Genomic DNA, 18,717 nt, shown 5'->3' on the forward strand with positions numbered 1-18,717 from the left:
ATTAAGAAGCCTTAATTGGAGCAAAATTGAATTATTGTCGTCCTGTACAAAAATTGATCTGCTATATATTCCTTATACGTGAAATATTTCCTTTGACAAAAATTAATGATTTTTTCAAGTCTTATTCATCATAAAAGTTTAAGTTACAGGCAGACTTAGTATATTAGCAGGTTTTTGCAGCAAAATAAAATTCTAAACAATACAGCTCATATTGCTTTAATAATTTTGAATTATCTCCCCTTTAAAGAGGGTGTGACCCTTTATTTGAACAAACTTGAATCCCCTTTACCCAGTGATGCTTTGTTTTAAGTTTGGTTGTAATCGACTTGTTGGTTCTGGAGAAGAAAATTTGAAAAGTTTACGCCGACGACGGCAGACAAATCTTGATCAGAAAAGCTCAACTGAATCTTTGGCTCAGGTGAACTAAAAGGGATTTATGTTGTTACATGTATGTTTAGGGTTACAATCTATTACAAAACAGAATTGTAACACCATCATTTATTTAATATATCACAATGGATCACATTCAACGTCTCCAAGTACAATTTACAATGGCAGGCAGTCATAACGCTGTTTACATTATGCAGACCTACATGTAGTTACTAATAGTATTCGTGTGTTTGTCTTAGTAATCTCTCGTATGACCTTTACCAAAATTCCTTAACAGCATATCCAAAACTGTCCGATCACATGTAAATGGTTAGGTGCATCCTGACTCCATCATTAATACCAGAATATAAACAATGTTACAATAATACAATTTTTTTTATTTGATATTCATCTTACATGTACAACCTGCGATAGATAAGCATTACATCTTGTAGTGTACATTCAAATCTTGCTAATGAATGCTAAGGAGACAGGAAATGTGCAAGGGAAAAATTGATAAGTTTATGTCGTTTTTGAAACATATAAGCAACAAATGCTGAAACAAGAATACAACATCAAATCATAAGTAATCAAAAGTTATATGTCGAATAAAAAAACGTCATTAATTATAAAATGGACGTGTATGAAATGACTTCAATCTGTATAATGATATTTCTAAATTAAAAAAAACAACATTACAGCATTTTTTCTTGTGATTCATACACAAGTGAGCTTTGAATCATCGGCCCTTAACCATTCTTGGTCGTCTCTGTTTCCACAAAATCCACTTCAACTTTCCAATGAGCGCTTCTATTTAAAGTCACTAGTGAGGCAGATACAATGTCATTGCGCAATTTTGGTGACTCTATAACAAGGAAATCTAGTAGTTCTCCTTATTTGATATGACGTGACAATCTCGTATACTTATGCGGTTTTCGTTTACTAATAACAAAGCTAGTGTTGCTTAAAAAATAGCAGAGTTTTGCCTGGTTTGCCTGTTTTCAGTGTGTCAAATGTTGTAAATTTTGAATTTACTGCATGGGTGTGAATACAAATTTACAACAAGACATTTTGTATTTACACCCACTCAGTTTATTCAAAATTTACAACATTACACAAACATAACCGCGTGACATTCAAATCGAATCATTAAAAACAAAGGCAATGCAACCCATGTAAATCGAACACACCATCAAGCATTGACCGTTCGTGCATTTAGAAATTTTTATCAGTTTCGGCAATTGCCCGTCAGGAGCATTTTCCCATGGTTGCAAGTTTGTGAGACACGATTGAAGGAGCAACATTTTCTACACTGTAGTATGAGTATACATCGAATCACACCGCCGGATTTGTCAAAAACAATGTAACGAAAATTAATAGGAATGACAGAATAATGGAAACGCTCGACCTCCTGGAAGAAGTTGCACCTGTGAAAAAAAAACATTGAATTAATTAAATTCCTCCAATCAAATAAAACAAGAAGATATTGTGATTGAACTCAAATTTAATTTCTTTATTTTAATTGTAGTTAGATTTTTTTTTTTATTAAAAGGGTAAAAAAAATATCTTTTAAGAGTAATAGCTGAATATTTTTAAAGCAGAAATCGTAAAGGATTTAGGGCCTATGAAGTGAGTGTTCCTCTAATCGATCCCCCACTTTGGAGAGAATCACACATTTAGGTACTGGATTGTGACGACCAAACTTGGCATTATAAAAAAATGATTCATTCAAAATGAACATTTCCATTCAATAATGCGTGAAGTATGCAGAACCATTTTAACAAGACCTGGATTTTTGGTACGACGTAACTATCTTGTTCATGTGTCAAAACAAGTTAAAATGACGGTGGTTTCGAGTGAAATATGCGTAGATTGTATAGCCAAGATTTATGAATATACTATAGACTGTGTGTCCAGCAATAAAGTAGACAGGCCTACGTCACATTGCTATTTGACACAACTACCCAAATTCCAAGCTCCTGTTAAAATTGTTTTAAACTTTCAAAATTCATACCATTTCTTTTACATTTGATGAGGCCGTAGTTGTGGCCCGAACAGATAGGAAGGTCTTCATCCTCATACGAATCCTCCTGAGTTTGAGCACAGGAGGAGTTCCGAAGATCCTGAATCAATATTATATCTCTGCGGACGTTAAAAGTACAGTTCCTTAAAACGCCGCTGCTAAGAATCTTATTCACTTTGTCTCCAACAATGGAATGCATCGCTCTGATATCTTCATATCGGGTTGTTTCTTTTTCATATAGACAAGCTGTCAGCGAAAGTAACCGCCTGCAAAATGGGAAATCATGACTAACAAAATTACGCGTTACATGTCATTGCTATATTCTTTAAATACCTTATGAAAGATAACTCAAATGTAACAAATTCATAACTGTGGTAGGACAATAAACAAAGGAAGGTCAGATTACTGCACTGTCCATTTGTAATGGTTTTAGTACATGTATGTACCGTTCTAAGGAGGACGTGGACATATTACACAATCATTCAGATTTTGTGTCTTTCATATGACACACCAAAAAGTCGAGTAATCTTACAAAAAAAAACCATTCAAACTTGGCACTTTGCAACAGATTGTTTTCTTCACTCGCATCATATAAGTGCAAATTTGAGTTCATTAATATTACCTTTTGGAATTACATATATTTACATACAAGTGCAAGTGTCAGTAGTCCTGAGTGTATATATTAACGCAGGCATGGTGGGGATTGAATGTTTTTATTTTGCATTTCATGGGAGGCAGATATTGAATCACAAATGCTTCATTGTCATTGGCACGACATGTATGACTATGGACATCATTGACAAATGTTTCTACATGAACCATGAAAGACAAATGAAATTGATATTTCAGATTGACATAGATTACCCCCAAGGCTATTATCAAGTTATAATGGCTCAATTAGAGATGTGGCCAGTGGCTCTCTAGTTTTCTCAGATATTCTTTTCCAAATACATTAAGCAGGAAGACCAAAAAGGGTTACATGTCGGGGACATACCAATGAGGATCTCGTATAACGCCTCCGTCTTCGAATGTTATAATATACATGTACTCCACTCTTTCTCTCGCTCTTTGTTTACTTGTTCAGAATGCATTCCAATAGAATGAATTACATATTCATGTTATGAATACATGTAAACAGTGAACATGCTCATTGGTGGGGAAGAAGGAACTGTGTACTTACAGGCACATTTCTGTTGACGGCTGATTGTCAGTAGATAACTTTAAGACTTCCTCATCCACACACTCCGGGGCGGACGATACCGATGCTGAACAGGAGAAAAACAAACCAAACACACTAACGGTTATTGTTTCAAATACATGTAAACAAAGCACAAAGAACATTCAGTATATTGAAGCTTCGCTTTCACCCCGATCGCAGTTAAATTAGTTGACAATTCAAATGGGAGTTGAGCGAAGAAAAAGAAGAAGTTGAAACTAATGTACATGTTCATGTAAATAATGTATTTGTACCGCTGCCTCAAATGTGTGATGGAAGAAAATCAACTGATAATTTCGTAATTAAGCCATATTGAGGCGAAATAATTTGCAAGAAATTCATTTTCAATAATCGGTAAATTCAAACACTTTTATTTGTACCTCTTGGTATGTGAAACCTCTAATGTACCAGTATAGATCAGATCAGTGTATCAAAATAAACGGTGCCATTTCAAATCAATACATGTATGTTTAAAAAACATGATTTTTTTACGAGATATCCATGCTCAATTTTTAACTAGAATTTGTGTTTTGCAAGAAAATAAAAGACAAATATTATAATTACGTCCTTTTTAGATTTTATCTATAAACTGCATTCAGTCGCAAACTCACTGAACCTTCTTGACCTTTGCTTGCTTTAAAGGTGATGGTTAAGTATTGAAAGTGTAAACCTCTCTAAAGAGCACGTAGGACTTTCAGCAAAAATATGTACTTCTACTTTAATGAATTACTAGACTTTGACCCGTGCGTGCACGGGTTGACATTGCGTATGATCTCGGACATTTATGACATAGATACATCAACACACCGTATTGTTGACATTTACATAACCAAGCTAATTCTATAAATTTCACTACACTCTACTTAGTAAGAATAATCTAACTGTGTCTCGGGACAGGCCATCGCCCCAGTTAAAATGCCTCCCATATACCAGTAATGTAGCAAAAAATTGCAGAATCGTTCCGTCCCTGATTCAACACTTTTTCACCAATGTGTTTTATTTGCTTTTACATACCATATTGACATTCGAAACTCTCGAGATTTTTCATATTAAATGCACTGAGTTACAGTTTTCTCCCGTGTTTCCTTTGATGAACAGAATATATAGCAAATTTTCAATGAAAATTTACATGTATTTGTGATATCGTTCCTGAGTTTATCCATGCAAATGTGATATTGTGGAAACATAAACTAAAAAGCCTCCCGTTATTTAGCGTGAATGTAATGCGCATGCACAAGATTGTAAAATCCAAAAAATCCAGATGATTTCCGGATTTTTCAAAGGAATTTTCGTTAATTATCAATTAGCGAAGCTTGTTTGAGAAAAAATAAAAACAAATTGGTTATCTTCAAGTACCAATGATGTTTATAATGTATAAAACAAAAGACAGTACTCTTCTGATTTCTCGGTATTAAAGCCCAAAAATTCGAGTCTATTATTTTAATATAGTAGTATAAATTAGGTACAACTGATAAAAACCGTATACCATCGCAAATAATGAGAGATCCTATATGTATAAATAAGAAAGACAGATTTGCCTGTAATTTTTAGCAGAAGAAAAACTTCATTGTCGTTAATAACACATTGCTTCTTGCAAACCAACCCAGAAAGAAACACAGATGCAAGAAAAAAGGAATTGTTGGTATTGTGTTGTACCTGTGATCTCTCTTGTTGTTGACTCCATTGTTTTCACTGTCTTTTTTGTCCTATCTGTTGTTGATTGTTTCACAGTAGTTTCTTTCTTTGTTGTGGCATCTTCTAATCTTATTGGTGTCTTTATTGTTGTGGGTGTTGTTGACGTCATCGTTGTGGGAGTTGTTGACGTCATCGTTGTGGGTGTTCTTGACGTCATCGTTGTAGGTGTCTTTATTGTTGTGGGTGTTGTTGACGTCATCGTTGTGGGCGTTGTTGACGTCATCGTTGTCACTGTCGTTGACGTCATCGTTGTCGGTGTTGTTGATGAAGGTTCAGTTGTGAGTGTTGTCGTCGTCGTCGGTGTTGTTGTCGTAGTTGTCGTCGTAGTTGTTGATGTTGTTGTTGTACAGATAATTTCCAGTGCGTCATAACTATAAACATTTTTGAAAAGTTGTGTCGCCTCACGACAGACTTTGTCCGGATCAAAAACACAACTCTTAAAATTGGTGTGTGATCTGGAAAAAAAATCATTGAAGACTTAAAATTTAATCAATACTTTGTGTTTAAGAAAATTATTACTTAAGTTGTAATAGAAACAAGAGGCCCATGGGGCACATCGCTCACCTGAGGAACAATAGGTATGATAAAATCAGCTTAATGGAGTCATAATACAAACTATCTGTACAATGTACAATAATACATGTAGATCCCGTATAAATAAAATCCATTTTCCCCTGGATATTCTTATGTTTATAATCATTAGTCCCTTTTCTAACAGGACGATTTTATAGTCATATCATATGTTGAGTATTGCAGTTCTCAAAAAGATCCTTAACAATTGTTTATATATGGGATATGAACGTACATAAACTCTGAACCTTCTTGTGAGGCCAAAGAATTGTCCTGGGGCCAAAGTCTTAACAATTATAAAGAATCATCTGGCTGATTAGTTTCTGAGAAGAAGATTTTTATAGATTTACCATATATATTATTTTGTTAAACTTTGAACCCCCATTGTGGCCCCACCCTACCCCTGGGGATCATGATTTTCACAACTTTGAATTTACACTACCTGAGGACGCTTCCACACAAGTTTAAGCTTTCCTAGCTGATTAGTTTCTGAGAAGAAGATTTTTAAAGATTTACCATATATATTCCTATGTTAAACTTTGACCTTCCATTGTGGCCCCACCCTACCCCCGGGGGTCATGATTTTCACAACTTTGAATCTACACTACCTGATGATGCTTCCACACAAGTGTCAGCTTTACTGGCTGATTAGTTTCTGAGAAAAAGATTTTTAAAGATTTACTCTATATATTCCTATGTAAAACTTCGATCCCCCATTGTGGCCCCACCCTACCCCCGGGGGTCATGATTTTCACAACTTTGAATCTACACTACCTGAGGATGCTTCCACACAAGTTTCAGCTTTCCTGGCTGATCAGTTTCTGAGAAGAAGATTTTTAAAGATTTACTCTATATATTCCTATGTAATAAAACTTCGACACCTCATTGTGGCCCCACCCTACCCCTGGGGATCATGAATTTCACAACTATGAATTTACACTACCTGAGGATGCTTCCACACAAGTTTCAGCTTTCCTGGCTGATTAGTTTCGGAAAGGAAGATTTTTAAAGATTTACTTTTTATATTCCTATGTTAAACTTCGACACCCCATTGTGGCCCCACCCTACCCCCGGGGGTCATGATTTTCACAACTGTGAATTTACACTACCTGAGGATGCTTTCACACAAGTGTCAGCTTTCCTGGTCTTATGGTTCATGAGAAGAAGATTTTTAAAGATTTACTCTATATATTCCTATGTTAAATTTCGACCCCCAATTGTGGCCCCACCCTACCCCCGGGGGTCATGATTTTCACAAATTAGAATTTACACTACCTGAGGATGCTTCCACACAAGTTTCAGCTTTCCTGGTCTTATGGTTCAGGAGAAGAAGATTTTTAAAGATTTACTCTATATATTCCTATCTAAAACTTTGACCCCCCATTGTGGCCCCACCCTACCCTCGAGGGTCCTGATTTTCACAAATTAGAATTTACACTACCTGAGGATGCTTCCTCACAAGTTTCAGCTTTCCTGGTCTTATGGTTCATGAGAAGAAGATTTTTAAAGATTTACCCTATATATTCCTATGTTAAATTTCGACCCCCAATTGTGGCCCCACCCTACCCCCGGGGGTCATGATTTTCACAAATTAGAATTTACACTACCTGAGGATGCTTCCACACAAGTTTCAGCTTTCCTGGTCTTATGGTTCATGAGAAGAAGATTTTTAAAGATTTACTCTGTATATTCCTATGTAAAACTTCGACCCCCCATTGTGGCCCCACCCTACCCCCGGGGGTCATGATTTTCACAAATTAGAATTTACACTACCAGATGATGCTTCCACACAAGTTTCAGCTTTCCTGGTCTTATGGTTCATGAGAAGAAGATTTTTGAAAATTTCTCGAAAATTTTCATAAATTCCTAATTATCTCCCTTTGCAAAAGGGCGTGATCCTTAATTTTCACAAATTTAAATCCCCTTGGCTAAGGATGCTTTGTGCCAAGTTTGGTTGAAATTGGCCCAGTGGTTCTTGAGAAGATGTTGAAAATGTGAAAAGTTTACAGACAGACGGACAGACGGACAGACGGACGGACAGACAGACAGACGGACGGACGACAGACAAAATGTGATCAGAATAGCTCACTTGAGCTTTCAGCTCGGTGAGCTAAAAACTGTTATTGATAAAAAATCAATATGCAAAGTTTGAGTTTTATATTACATCGTAGTTTGTTCTGAAATTTAAAAACAAAAAGTATATTTCGTTAAAAACTGGTTTTCCTGAATTCACGAAACATTTTTTACACTCCATGTCATAAAAAAATACATGTATGTATCTCAGTATTATCATCGAAAACAACTAAGATCAGCAGTGATCTAATTTTGATCTGATAGCTTATATCCTGTACTGAAGAAGGTATGGAAGAAAAATGTACTTAATAAAGAGATACTTGTGTAGGAAAAAAAAGCAATAAGGATGAATAAAACGAGAGAGAGAGAGAGAGGGGGAGAGAGAGAGAGAGAGAGAGAGAGAGAGAGAGAGAGATTGCGGAGTACTTGCTCGCATTGAGTTGTGGGGTCCTCTATATCAATACTCGCGATGTTCCCGTAACAGCTGTCAATGACTCCTATTGTCTCGTCCAGATTCACACATCCTAAAGATGAACATGGCTTCTAAGTTAGCAATTAATCATTTTTCTGAACGCTTTTATTAGTTTATGTACACTTTATTTAAGCATTGAATCATTATTTTTTGAAAGATATAGTCTCATAACTGCAGCGGTGTGTGCATACAAATTGAATAACGCGCACAGTGTTATTATATTATCATATTATGAGACTATATCTTTCAAAAAATAATGATTTAATGCTTATATTTACATTTTTTAACTTCTTGCCTTGTCTGCAAATGTGATTTATACGTCAAAATTTCTGTTTCATCCTAAGGGTAAGTTCAAATTAATGGAAGAGCCACTGTAAAAGCCACAAGCGTGAACTTTGATTCTCGCTTGTGACGTTGCATTTTACAGCGTTCAACGTTTGTGGCGTCATAATAAAACTAGTCATTCTAACCTTTGAGTACCCGGTGTGTGTTACGGTCTTATAACTGCAGTAATTTTTTCACACACTTTACATCCAAAAAATATTTGGAATGTAAATATTTTCAAATGTTACCGGTAAGGCAAAGGTGTTCGTAATGTCTCGGCGTTGGTTTCTTGATGAGATCGATGAAGAATGATTGATTGAACTTGCAGCTCTTCAATATCTCCGAAGCGCACGAAAGACTCTCTTCGTATGATCTACAACGCAATGCCGCATAGAGTATGATAAAAACCGATATAAAATGATGATTTATTTGCTGTTTTCTGAGTAACTATGAGGAAATCCATATCCGAAATTATTTTCATTGACTCATTAAAATTCTGATGAGATGATGATAAAAGCTGATGGAATTGCTGATTGATATGATGTTTTTAAAATAAGTATATTGAAGAAATTCCATATGCGAAAAATATTTTCATGGAGAAAATGAAGGTAATGTTACATGAACAAACGCACGTGCAAAAAAGTTGGTATTTAGATTCCCGATACGCTGAGTAGAGAATCTTGCTCTCGCATGTCTGGAATTCCAGGTAGTTGCTACAACCTAAAAAAAAATGAACGAATTGAATTTTTGGAATTCAATGTAGTTGTTACAACCTATAAAAAAGTGAACATATTGCAGGAATGTTGATCTTCTGATAACAAAACCAACGTTTTATCTAAAATTAAGGAGGCTGGTTGGTCAACAAATTACCCATCAGATCTACCTTGATTTTCAAGATGTGATTTGTTTTCTTTTTAGCTATTTTTAATGAAGAAAAACTTCATTAATTTACCCTTTCAACTTTGGTACTGCACTATATTTTATAATTAATAGAGCAGATCAACACAGTCTAAAAATGGCCACGACCATCGAACTCACTTAAAAATTCAACGAGAATCTAACAACTTACTTTCATTGCAAAGGTTAGTGGCATCTTTCATTGTTTCATTCCACTGAATCGCTAAGTGATCTTGGTCAACGCAGGACTTAGAGTTAGTCGTATAGCACTGCGTTATTGAGTTACCACTGATTGTGGACCTACATCATACAGACAAATATATTCATAGTAAAAAAAAAAGTCTATAATTTTAAAATATTTATATGATTTTCTCCTAATAAATAAAATCAAATCGCACTTATGATCATATCTTTAGTGTGATTTTTTTCAAACGATGAAAACCAACAGAAAAAAATAAGTAGGTGTTTGCATACGTAGCAATTTCTATCTTAAAGTGTTTGCGGATATCTTTAATATTGCATAACACAATTAAACTTTCTGTAATCTCAGATCTCTGCAGTTAGCAATTCAAAAAACCCAACAAGTTCTTTGAACTCGCTCACACTTAAAATCCACTATAATTTCCACTTTCCTTCCAGTTTGACATCTTTAATTTACATTACTTGTTAGTACACTCACAAACATAGGTCTTTTTTGGATTCAGTGATAACCTGGTCAGGTGATGAAATGGACGATAACAATTCTGAGTCATAGAGTTCTTGTAACTGAGATGCACATTTCTCGGCCATCGAAACATTGCAAAGACCATGAGCGAATCCAAACATTGTTGACACTGAAAAAAATATATTGGTCAATATGTGGATCATATATGAAGAAATTGTCCAAATATATCTACTATAGATTTTAAAATTCACGTTCCTGACACATGTTAAATCTAATACAGTCTTTCACACTGTGGGTTTTTTTTTCGACAACCTTGATACTTGATATTGTCTGTCAATACTCAAACAAATGTTGTGTTGAGAAATATAATTGGAATGCCACATGTATATCGAAGTGCTTGTTGTAAATGTAACTGCTTGATTCGATTACATAATTATCATGATTTACGGACGCAGTTAAACAAAAGTTTTATTTCATATTCCTGTAGTATTACAAGACAATCTTTAATGAAAATAATGCTGTAATTCTCAATGAAAATCGCTTTGTATGGAAAGTCAGTTTTTATAATCTGAAAAAGCCAAACTTTTTAAACTGCAAATTGAAATATGACCATATCCAAGTAAATTTTAATCATTTTAAAAAATAATTATAAAATTCATATTTTTTATTGGAATTCTTCATTACGAGGAGATACAAAAAAGATTCTCGAGGAACGTGTCGCCTGACCTTAAGAGATTTCCAGGCACATCAATAAATGTATAGCGTCAATATTAAAGCATGCTAAAAAATATGTCAATTGATGTCTGTCAAAATATATATGAATCGTTCTTTATTCCTGTGCCACCCGTACCCCCCCCCCCTCCCAACCCTCCCCCTACACACGTGCGCGCGATCTTCCACGCGTAACCCACGAACCATTTGTCAAATCAGCAGCTACTATAGAAATCAATGCATTGTGTCGTTTCATTTTCATCGACTTTAATTGTGCTTTTCGATATTTTGGCTATCTTTGAACTGATTCAAATCTGCAAGCTTGGCACTTACGGTCTGTGAAGTGGCATTCTAAGTACATGTATATGAATGCATGGCATCAAACTTTATCTCGAGCTGGCACCAGATTCCTTTTGAGTAGATTCGTATGGCCACTCTTATGATTTCTCTTATACACACTTAATCTTGTTTGATACATCTAGGTGATAAAGATGCTGGCATTTTTTGGACTCACTCACTTACTTATCGAAGTGAAATATGATTTAGTTCGACTGATCCAACACTTTCTTGATAAAATGAACGGAACAGGGAAATTAAAGTTGGATGTGGAAAGGGGGAAGATGTGAGCATGATGCCTGCAAGTATTTCTGTTGAAAATTATGTGTTATTGGCATTAATATGGCCGTGCTCAAGTTGTGAATTTCAGTAAAACCAAGCTCAAGTCACACAAATTAATAAGCATCCAGCTAAAATATTTACAGATATCAGTCTTATCGTGGTAATAATAACATTATTGTGAAAAAGAATTAAAAAGACTTCCCAAAAACAAAAACAAAATTTTGATGAGCTTTTTTTTAAAAATCGATGTATTCATTGAATCGTTTTGCAATTTCTGCTGCGTTGCACAAGCAGATTTTTGTTTCGTTATGATCTTTCATATTATAGAGGGTGTAAAGTACTGGAATGCCATGAGAATAATTACATTTCATTAAATACATGTACGTAAAAGTCAATACATCTAAGGAAGGAAGTCAACATACATTACAAACTATTTCATCTATTCACACATAATAAACAACGCAAACCGCAGACACACGCACTTGTAAATCTACGTTTACAGTGACGAAAGTCCTGGTTTTGTTTGTTTGGCGATTGTTTTTTTTTTTTTCATACATGTACGACGAATGTATTTATTTAAAAGCAGAAAAGGTATATTATGCACCAAACCATATGGAATATGCTACACTAAAATTCATAATAACGATTATTTATTGTTGGGGAAAATGAAATACTAAAACCTGTGGTTCTTAGGAAAAAAATCAGTTCATTGTTTCCGGAAAATTACCCCATATGATATTCGTAATATAAAGAAACCTAATGCATTTTAAACCCTTACCTATGAAAATTGATTATAAAAGTACTTAAACATGTAGTTCTTAGAAAAAGAAAGCAGAACATCTCTGTTTCCGGAAAATTGCCCCATAGGATATAATATAAAGAAACATTAAGCACTTTAAACCCTTACCTATGAAAATTATTAGAAATACTAAAAGATGTAGTTCCTCCGGAAAATTGCCCCAGAGGATATTAAAAAAAACCCTTACCTATGAAAATCCAGACGCTGGTCCCCATCGTAACGACTGATGTTTAGCACTGGTTGGCTGTCCTCACGTCCTCCTCATACTAACAGACTTTCTTTTTTCTTTCTCTCTCTCTCTCTTTCTGAATAAGTTCAGGAAGGCGAACGTCTTAGTAAACAGGAAAACAGCGTTTTTCTGGCTTGCAATCACTTGAATCACAAAATGCGCTAATGCACTCGGTTGATACTTTGCGGATTATTTGATACGTGTACAAATGAATCGTACTCCATTATACTTATGTAAATCGCATTTGGGATTGCTCTTCTCCTTTTTTTTTTAAATCGGAAGTAATTGTAAGTGATAACAACCGGGAAATTAAAGACTTTTTGAATTTCTAAATCATTCTACAAACGGTCGTAATTGTTTTTCCTTGCTCCGCCTCGCTACATGCAACAATCTATGAATCTGACGAGAACTCCGTCGAAATATAAAATACACTGTTATGTCAATATTTTTCAAAAATTTCCTTTTCCTTATGTGTCCACTTCAGGTTTTATTTATACCAGCGACGTATATATAGGATAATAAATTAAACAATAAAGAAATAGAGCAAATCAATTTCTTAACAATCAATCAAGAAGAATATTCGGGCTTTATGAAATACTGGTAAACGCCGTTTTATGTAATGATAACATAGATGTACCTGTACAATCAACATCATAGATATGATGAATAGGCCGCGTTCGTTTTTGAAAGAGGGGGGGGGGGGGGGCAGACTCATCCAAAAAATCTTGACAAGCCAAAAAAAAGGGGGGGGGGGGGGGAAGGAAAATTTAAAGTTTCCCGAAAATCTTCAAATTCCTAATCCGTGTGTGTGGGGGGGGGGGGGGGGGGGGGGGGGGCTGGGCTGGCGTAGTGTATAACTTCAATTTCACTACTCATTTCCTTATTTTCAAATCAATTTTTTACATACTCCCCAAAAAGTGGGGGGGGGGGGGGTAACTCCATGATAATTCAATTTTTTATATGTAAATTTTAAAAAATTTGTTGCTGCGAGAAAAAGTGCCCCCCCCCCCCCCCCCCCCCCCCCCGATGCTAAATGCCTGCTAATTTGTTTAATGTGCATTTTCCCACTTCACTGCTTGTTGCGACATGATTGTACAACTTTAGGCATACAGTGACACAACCCAATTACAATAAATTGGTATCTGCCTTGTTTTCGAAATTTCATGACGAGTTAAGTTTTCAATGACTTGGAATTAATATGGCGGATGATAACATGTACACTCAGCGGTTAAAGAATGCTTCATTACTGGAAATGTCTGATAGCGCTGGACGTATGCTCACTTTCTTATCTATTGACATGTAAAAAAGACGTTTGCAAGACGGCAGGAGGTGGGCTGCAGAATGTTTAATGCAGCAAATGGGATTTTCCCTTTCTACCGAAAACCAGTAGTTTTATAAACATTTTACGACATTGTTCTTATGGCAGATTAAGAAAAAATATTTTGTGTTATTTCTTATCGCGCAGCTGCAAAATGAAGACAATATGAAGCAATTTTGTTCGTAGTGCAATACTCACACGTTCTTGCATTACGCTATCTTAAACTTTTATTACCCGCTGACTACTGATGATAAAGAAAAAGATAAAATTGGAGGTTGTCTGACAATATAACTCCATGTTTTTAATGGATGCAGCGGGATTCATATAGCATGTAGATACTTGTGTATTTTCCAAACATAGCTGCAGTGGAATTCGGCAAGGATATAGCATGTAAACAACAAATATCGATTCTAGTCAAGTAGATTTTACAGTTTATGATTTGAAGTTGGTAACTTGGTCTTTTATCCGAGTTCAATTGATATGTCAGCAAAGTAAGTGAACTGTATGGTGGCATATTTCTGCCATCCACATAATTTTTGGTCAACATAGCATATCACGTAAAATCAAGGGAACTATCTCGTCAAGTCGAGATAACTTTCTAGTTTCTCAATCGAAACCGACTTTTTGTCGGGATAGGTATCTCGATAATTTATCTTGTATCTTGACTAGTATTCGGGACATTTGCAATTACTGCCATTCACAAGACAACTTAGGATAAGATATTTGATAATAGTAATTTGGAACTTATCACCAAGGACTCCTTTGATCTACATCGAGGATCATTTATTGAAAATTATAAGGCCGTCCTCAAAATATCTCTAAATATGCTGATATTTATTTTTATTTTCCCAATTAATAAACTGTATTTTTCGTCATTTCATCATATTTATAAAGTTATACTGTCTTAAATACTTTAAACTACATGGAATTAAAAGTATTGTTTAAGAATTTAAATAATCATCTTTTTACCTTTTGTTCTATTTTGGTGAATTCTACTTTATCGTAAAAAATTGTTTGTTTTTATAACTAATCAAAACATAATAAAGTTTTCTGGATATTGTTTTTAAAAGTATTATTTCAATCTTTAATCGTATGATTTACATGTAATCTAATTGACATGTAGTTCAACATCAACCTTGCTTCATCTGTCTTCTATTCAAGGTGTCTAAAGCTCTAGCTACAAGTCAGCATTTTTATAATTCATGTTAATTGCAGATTCAGATATGAAATTGCAACTGAAGATCAAATATAAAAAAATAATTAACCAGACACTAATTGATGGGCAATTTGGTATATTTCATTTATATGTTCATATATACATTGTTTCACAAGAGCCTTTCTATAAACGTAAGTACGGAAGCCCATTGGTGCCACGTAAGAAAAATATTTTATCTGGCGGCCGCCAGATAATTATTTGGCGGCCGCCACTTATTATCTGGCGGCCGCCACATAATTTTCTGGCGGCCGCCATATAATTATCTGGCGGCCGCCACTTATTATCTGGCGGCCGCCACATAATTATTTGGCGGCCGCCAGATAAAACCTGGCTTCCTGATGCGTGCGCATGTTTTAATGGGAGCTTTTTAGGGAGTTGTGGATACACTCTAATTTATTAGTTTTAATTAATTATTTCTGAAACTTGACATTAAATATCAATTGCAGAGCTTAGGATTTTGAAAAACTGGTTGAGTTGAATGTATAGAAGACTTTGTTGATAGAATCTAGAATGAATTTTATATTACTTTGTGCCTTGTATTATACATGTATGTTGTATAAAACATGGTATTTTAGAGTTGATTCTGAACTTTTAAAACTGAACTAAACATCCGTTCAGGAAATCTTAACATTAAAAAACCCTTATCTTGAGAGGAATTTTATGTAAACATGTATAAGTAAAGGAACGCACTGCCTTCTATATGTTTTAATTTTGGTATAAGAATTTACCAACGCAGATTAAAGTCAGCTTTATTGACCACGACAGCTAGTACAGGCAATATTATCACGAGAGCAGATCCATCTATGACTTTATAGGGATAAACTAGGATAAGTGTGAACTAGCATTCCTGGCCATAAAAATGAAACTATTTAACTGACTGTGTTGTTAAACTTTTATTCCAAATCACATGAAAGGCAGTACAATAAAAAGACCGCGATCGGCCACAGTCTCTCTGGGTAAATCAAAGTACTGAGAGTACTGAAAGGCGGGGTCTTGACAGTTTGAATGTGTAATTGTTCACGTTTCCTCCGGTATGTTCCAAAAATTATGAGTTTGAATTAGTTGTTTCAATCTACATGTAGTATGCTAAAGTTCAGCTTTTTGCAATTGCCTGATACTTTGTCATAATTTTGCTAAATTCCGACCGGGACTGTTCTTCATAGTTGTAGAAAATTGACACAACGGTATGTTATGTAAAATAAGACCCCAAGAAATTTTTTTTAAAAACTACAACTAACCGGAAAAATCAAAACAACTATATTTAGGTATATAATTTAAATTGTTATATTTATTTATTTTGTGATCGAAGGGAAAATCTATAAGTTGGACGGTATCTGTTATACAAGGTTTATGGAAACTCCGAAAACTCTCAAACTGTTGAATTACCGAACAAAGTTAACATTTGTATACCGATAACAAACACAGGCTTCTAACGTTAGAAATATTTCTTTTTTACAATAAGATTATTCCAAGTACTACAACAATAACAAAAAATTGTCGCAGTAGCCATTTTGATTTTTTCGACCTTCTATATTGTACCTGTCATGATTTTTTTGGCAGCGATTCATATAAAATTAATAAGTAAAAAATAAATTCGTTCGCCACTTACTACTTTTTTGTGTAAACTCGTGCATCATTTACACGAATCACGATACAACCGATTCTGAAATTTCATTAAAATTCATACTCCAAATGCAGTCATCTGCTTTTCAAATCGATAAAACAAGAAAATGGAAACCAAACGTGAATGAATCACGCAATATTTTTGTAAGCAAAATCTATATAGATTATACATTTTTGGAGACCAATAGATTAATTGATATATACAATCTTATCGATTGAAGAACCAAGTTAAATGTTAATGTTCATGTTGTCCGGCTTAGTTGGAATATACAATCATGTACTAATTTGTTTTAATGTTATGAGACATTTTCTATACTTTATGACGGGCAAAACCAGTCATATTCATGATTTAAAAGATTTCTTCATCAATATCTTAATGCCTCCCATCAGAAACTCAGCTGATCTTTCTCCCATTGATAAATATCTCGCACCAATATTAGACCTATGAATTCAGAGATAACGCATGGTTGTTATGTTTTAAATCTTTAATTTATTGTGTGGTAGTACATGTAAATGAATAGGACTTATTTCAATTTTAAGAAGATAATCAAAGTACTGTCGGGAGTTGATTTTATCGATTATTATCAATTCTAAAATCAAAGTTATGTTATTTTGCATGGCAAGAAGTTTCTAATCTGTATTTGAATTACGCACGTGTATTTAAATTACGCACAGTTTTATAATATGAATTAGTTATGTTTACATGCGAGATAAATTTGGTGACATGCAACTTATAAGTTGCATGTCAACAATTTTTATCTTGCATGTTAACATAACTAAATTGCATGTTGACATAAAGAAGTTGCATGTTAACATAAAGAAGTTGCATGTTGACATCAATAGGTAGCATATCTAGCATCTTGGATGTCACATGCTGGCGATATTTGAAATTTTTTATAACTCTTATTTGATTGCAGTTTTCTTGCATGTCAACATAGTTATGTTGCATGTTGACACAACTATCTTGCATGTCAACATATTTATCTTGTATGTCAACAAATTAAGAGAAAACTAACTTGCACACAGGGGGCAAAGATATGCCACCATATACTACCGCGCGTTACTCAATTTGTATGCACACACCGCTGCAGTTATGAGAGTGTATACTTTAAAAATCATGATTCAATGCTATAGTAATTATCGTGACCAAGCACCTGTTACCTAGCTTTCTCACCTTTGGCTGTCTTCGACGCTTATTTTTTGGTTTACTTTAATGATTTGTTTTCACTGAACATTGTCGTTTATATAGTCTATTATATAAATTAGATAGCACACAGTAGAGAAATTGAACAGACCTAAACTTCAAAGGTCTGGAAATATTTTAAAAGAACTGAAGATTCAAAAATCGTAAAATATCAGTTGTGCGAGTAAACTAGCTTATTCTATACGGGGGGAGGGGGGGGGGGCGACAAACATGTTAAATCACATTTGTCTTAAACATACATTGTAAGGAGGAATTTCTACAAAAGTGACCAATTTTTTACAGTTCTCAATGTACTTGTTCAGATTTATTTACACTCTTAACGAGTACCCGGGTACTCGATCGGAAAAACGTCCAAGTAACCGAGTACTAAACATTAACCAATTTGTCATCCCTACTAAAAATGGTTGTTTTGATTTTCCCGGTAAGTTGTAGTTTTCTAAAAAATTTCTTGGGGTCTTATTTTACATAATATACCGTTGTGTCAATTTTCTACAATTATGAAGAACAGTCCCGGTCGGGATTTAGCAAAATTATGACAAAGTATCAGGCAATTACAAAAGGCCGAACTTTAGCATACTACATGTAGATTGAAACAACTAATTCAAGCTCATAATTTTTGGAACATAACGGAGGAAAACGTAAACAATTACGAATTCAAACTTTCAAGACCCCGCCTTTCAGTACTCTCAGTACTTT

At 34.6% G+C, this 18,717-nt stretch overlaps 1 protein-coding gene across 1 annotated transcript; it reads right to left on the reverse strand.

Moving 5' to 3' along the window:
• Positions 1-572: 572 nt before the first annotated feature.
• LOC128190298 (serine-rich adhesin for platelets-like) lies at positions 573-13,068 on the reverse strand. Its single transcript, XM_052862318.1, has 10 exons — positions 12,619-13,068; positions 10,319-10,472; positions 9,812-9,939; positions 9,375-9,462; positions 8,991-9,115; positions 8,377-8,470; positions 5,265-5,758; positions 3,573-3,657; positions 2,384-2,658; positions 573-1,796 (listed from the first exon to the last, which is right to left on the reverse strand). Exons 1-10 carry the CDS (start codon positions 12,644-12,646, stop codon positions 1,705-1,707), a joined length of 1,563 nt encoding a protein of 520 aa, XP_052718278.1. The 5' UTR covers positions 12,647-13,068; the 3' UTR covers positions 573-1,704.
• Positions 13,069-18,717: the final 5,649 nt, after the last annotated feature.

Source organism: Crassostrea angulata, chromosome 6, assembly GCF_025612915.1.
Source record: "Crassostrea angulata isolate pt1a10 chromosome 6, ASM2561291v2, whole genome shotgun sequence".
Lineage (NCBI taxonomy): Eukaryota > Metazoa > Mollusca > Bivalvia > Ostreida > Ostreidae > Magallana > Magallana angulata.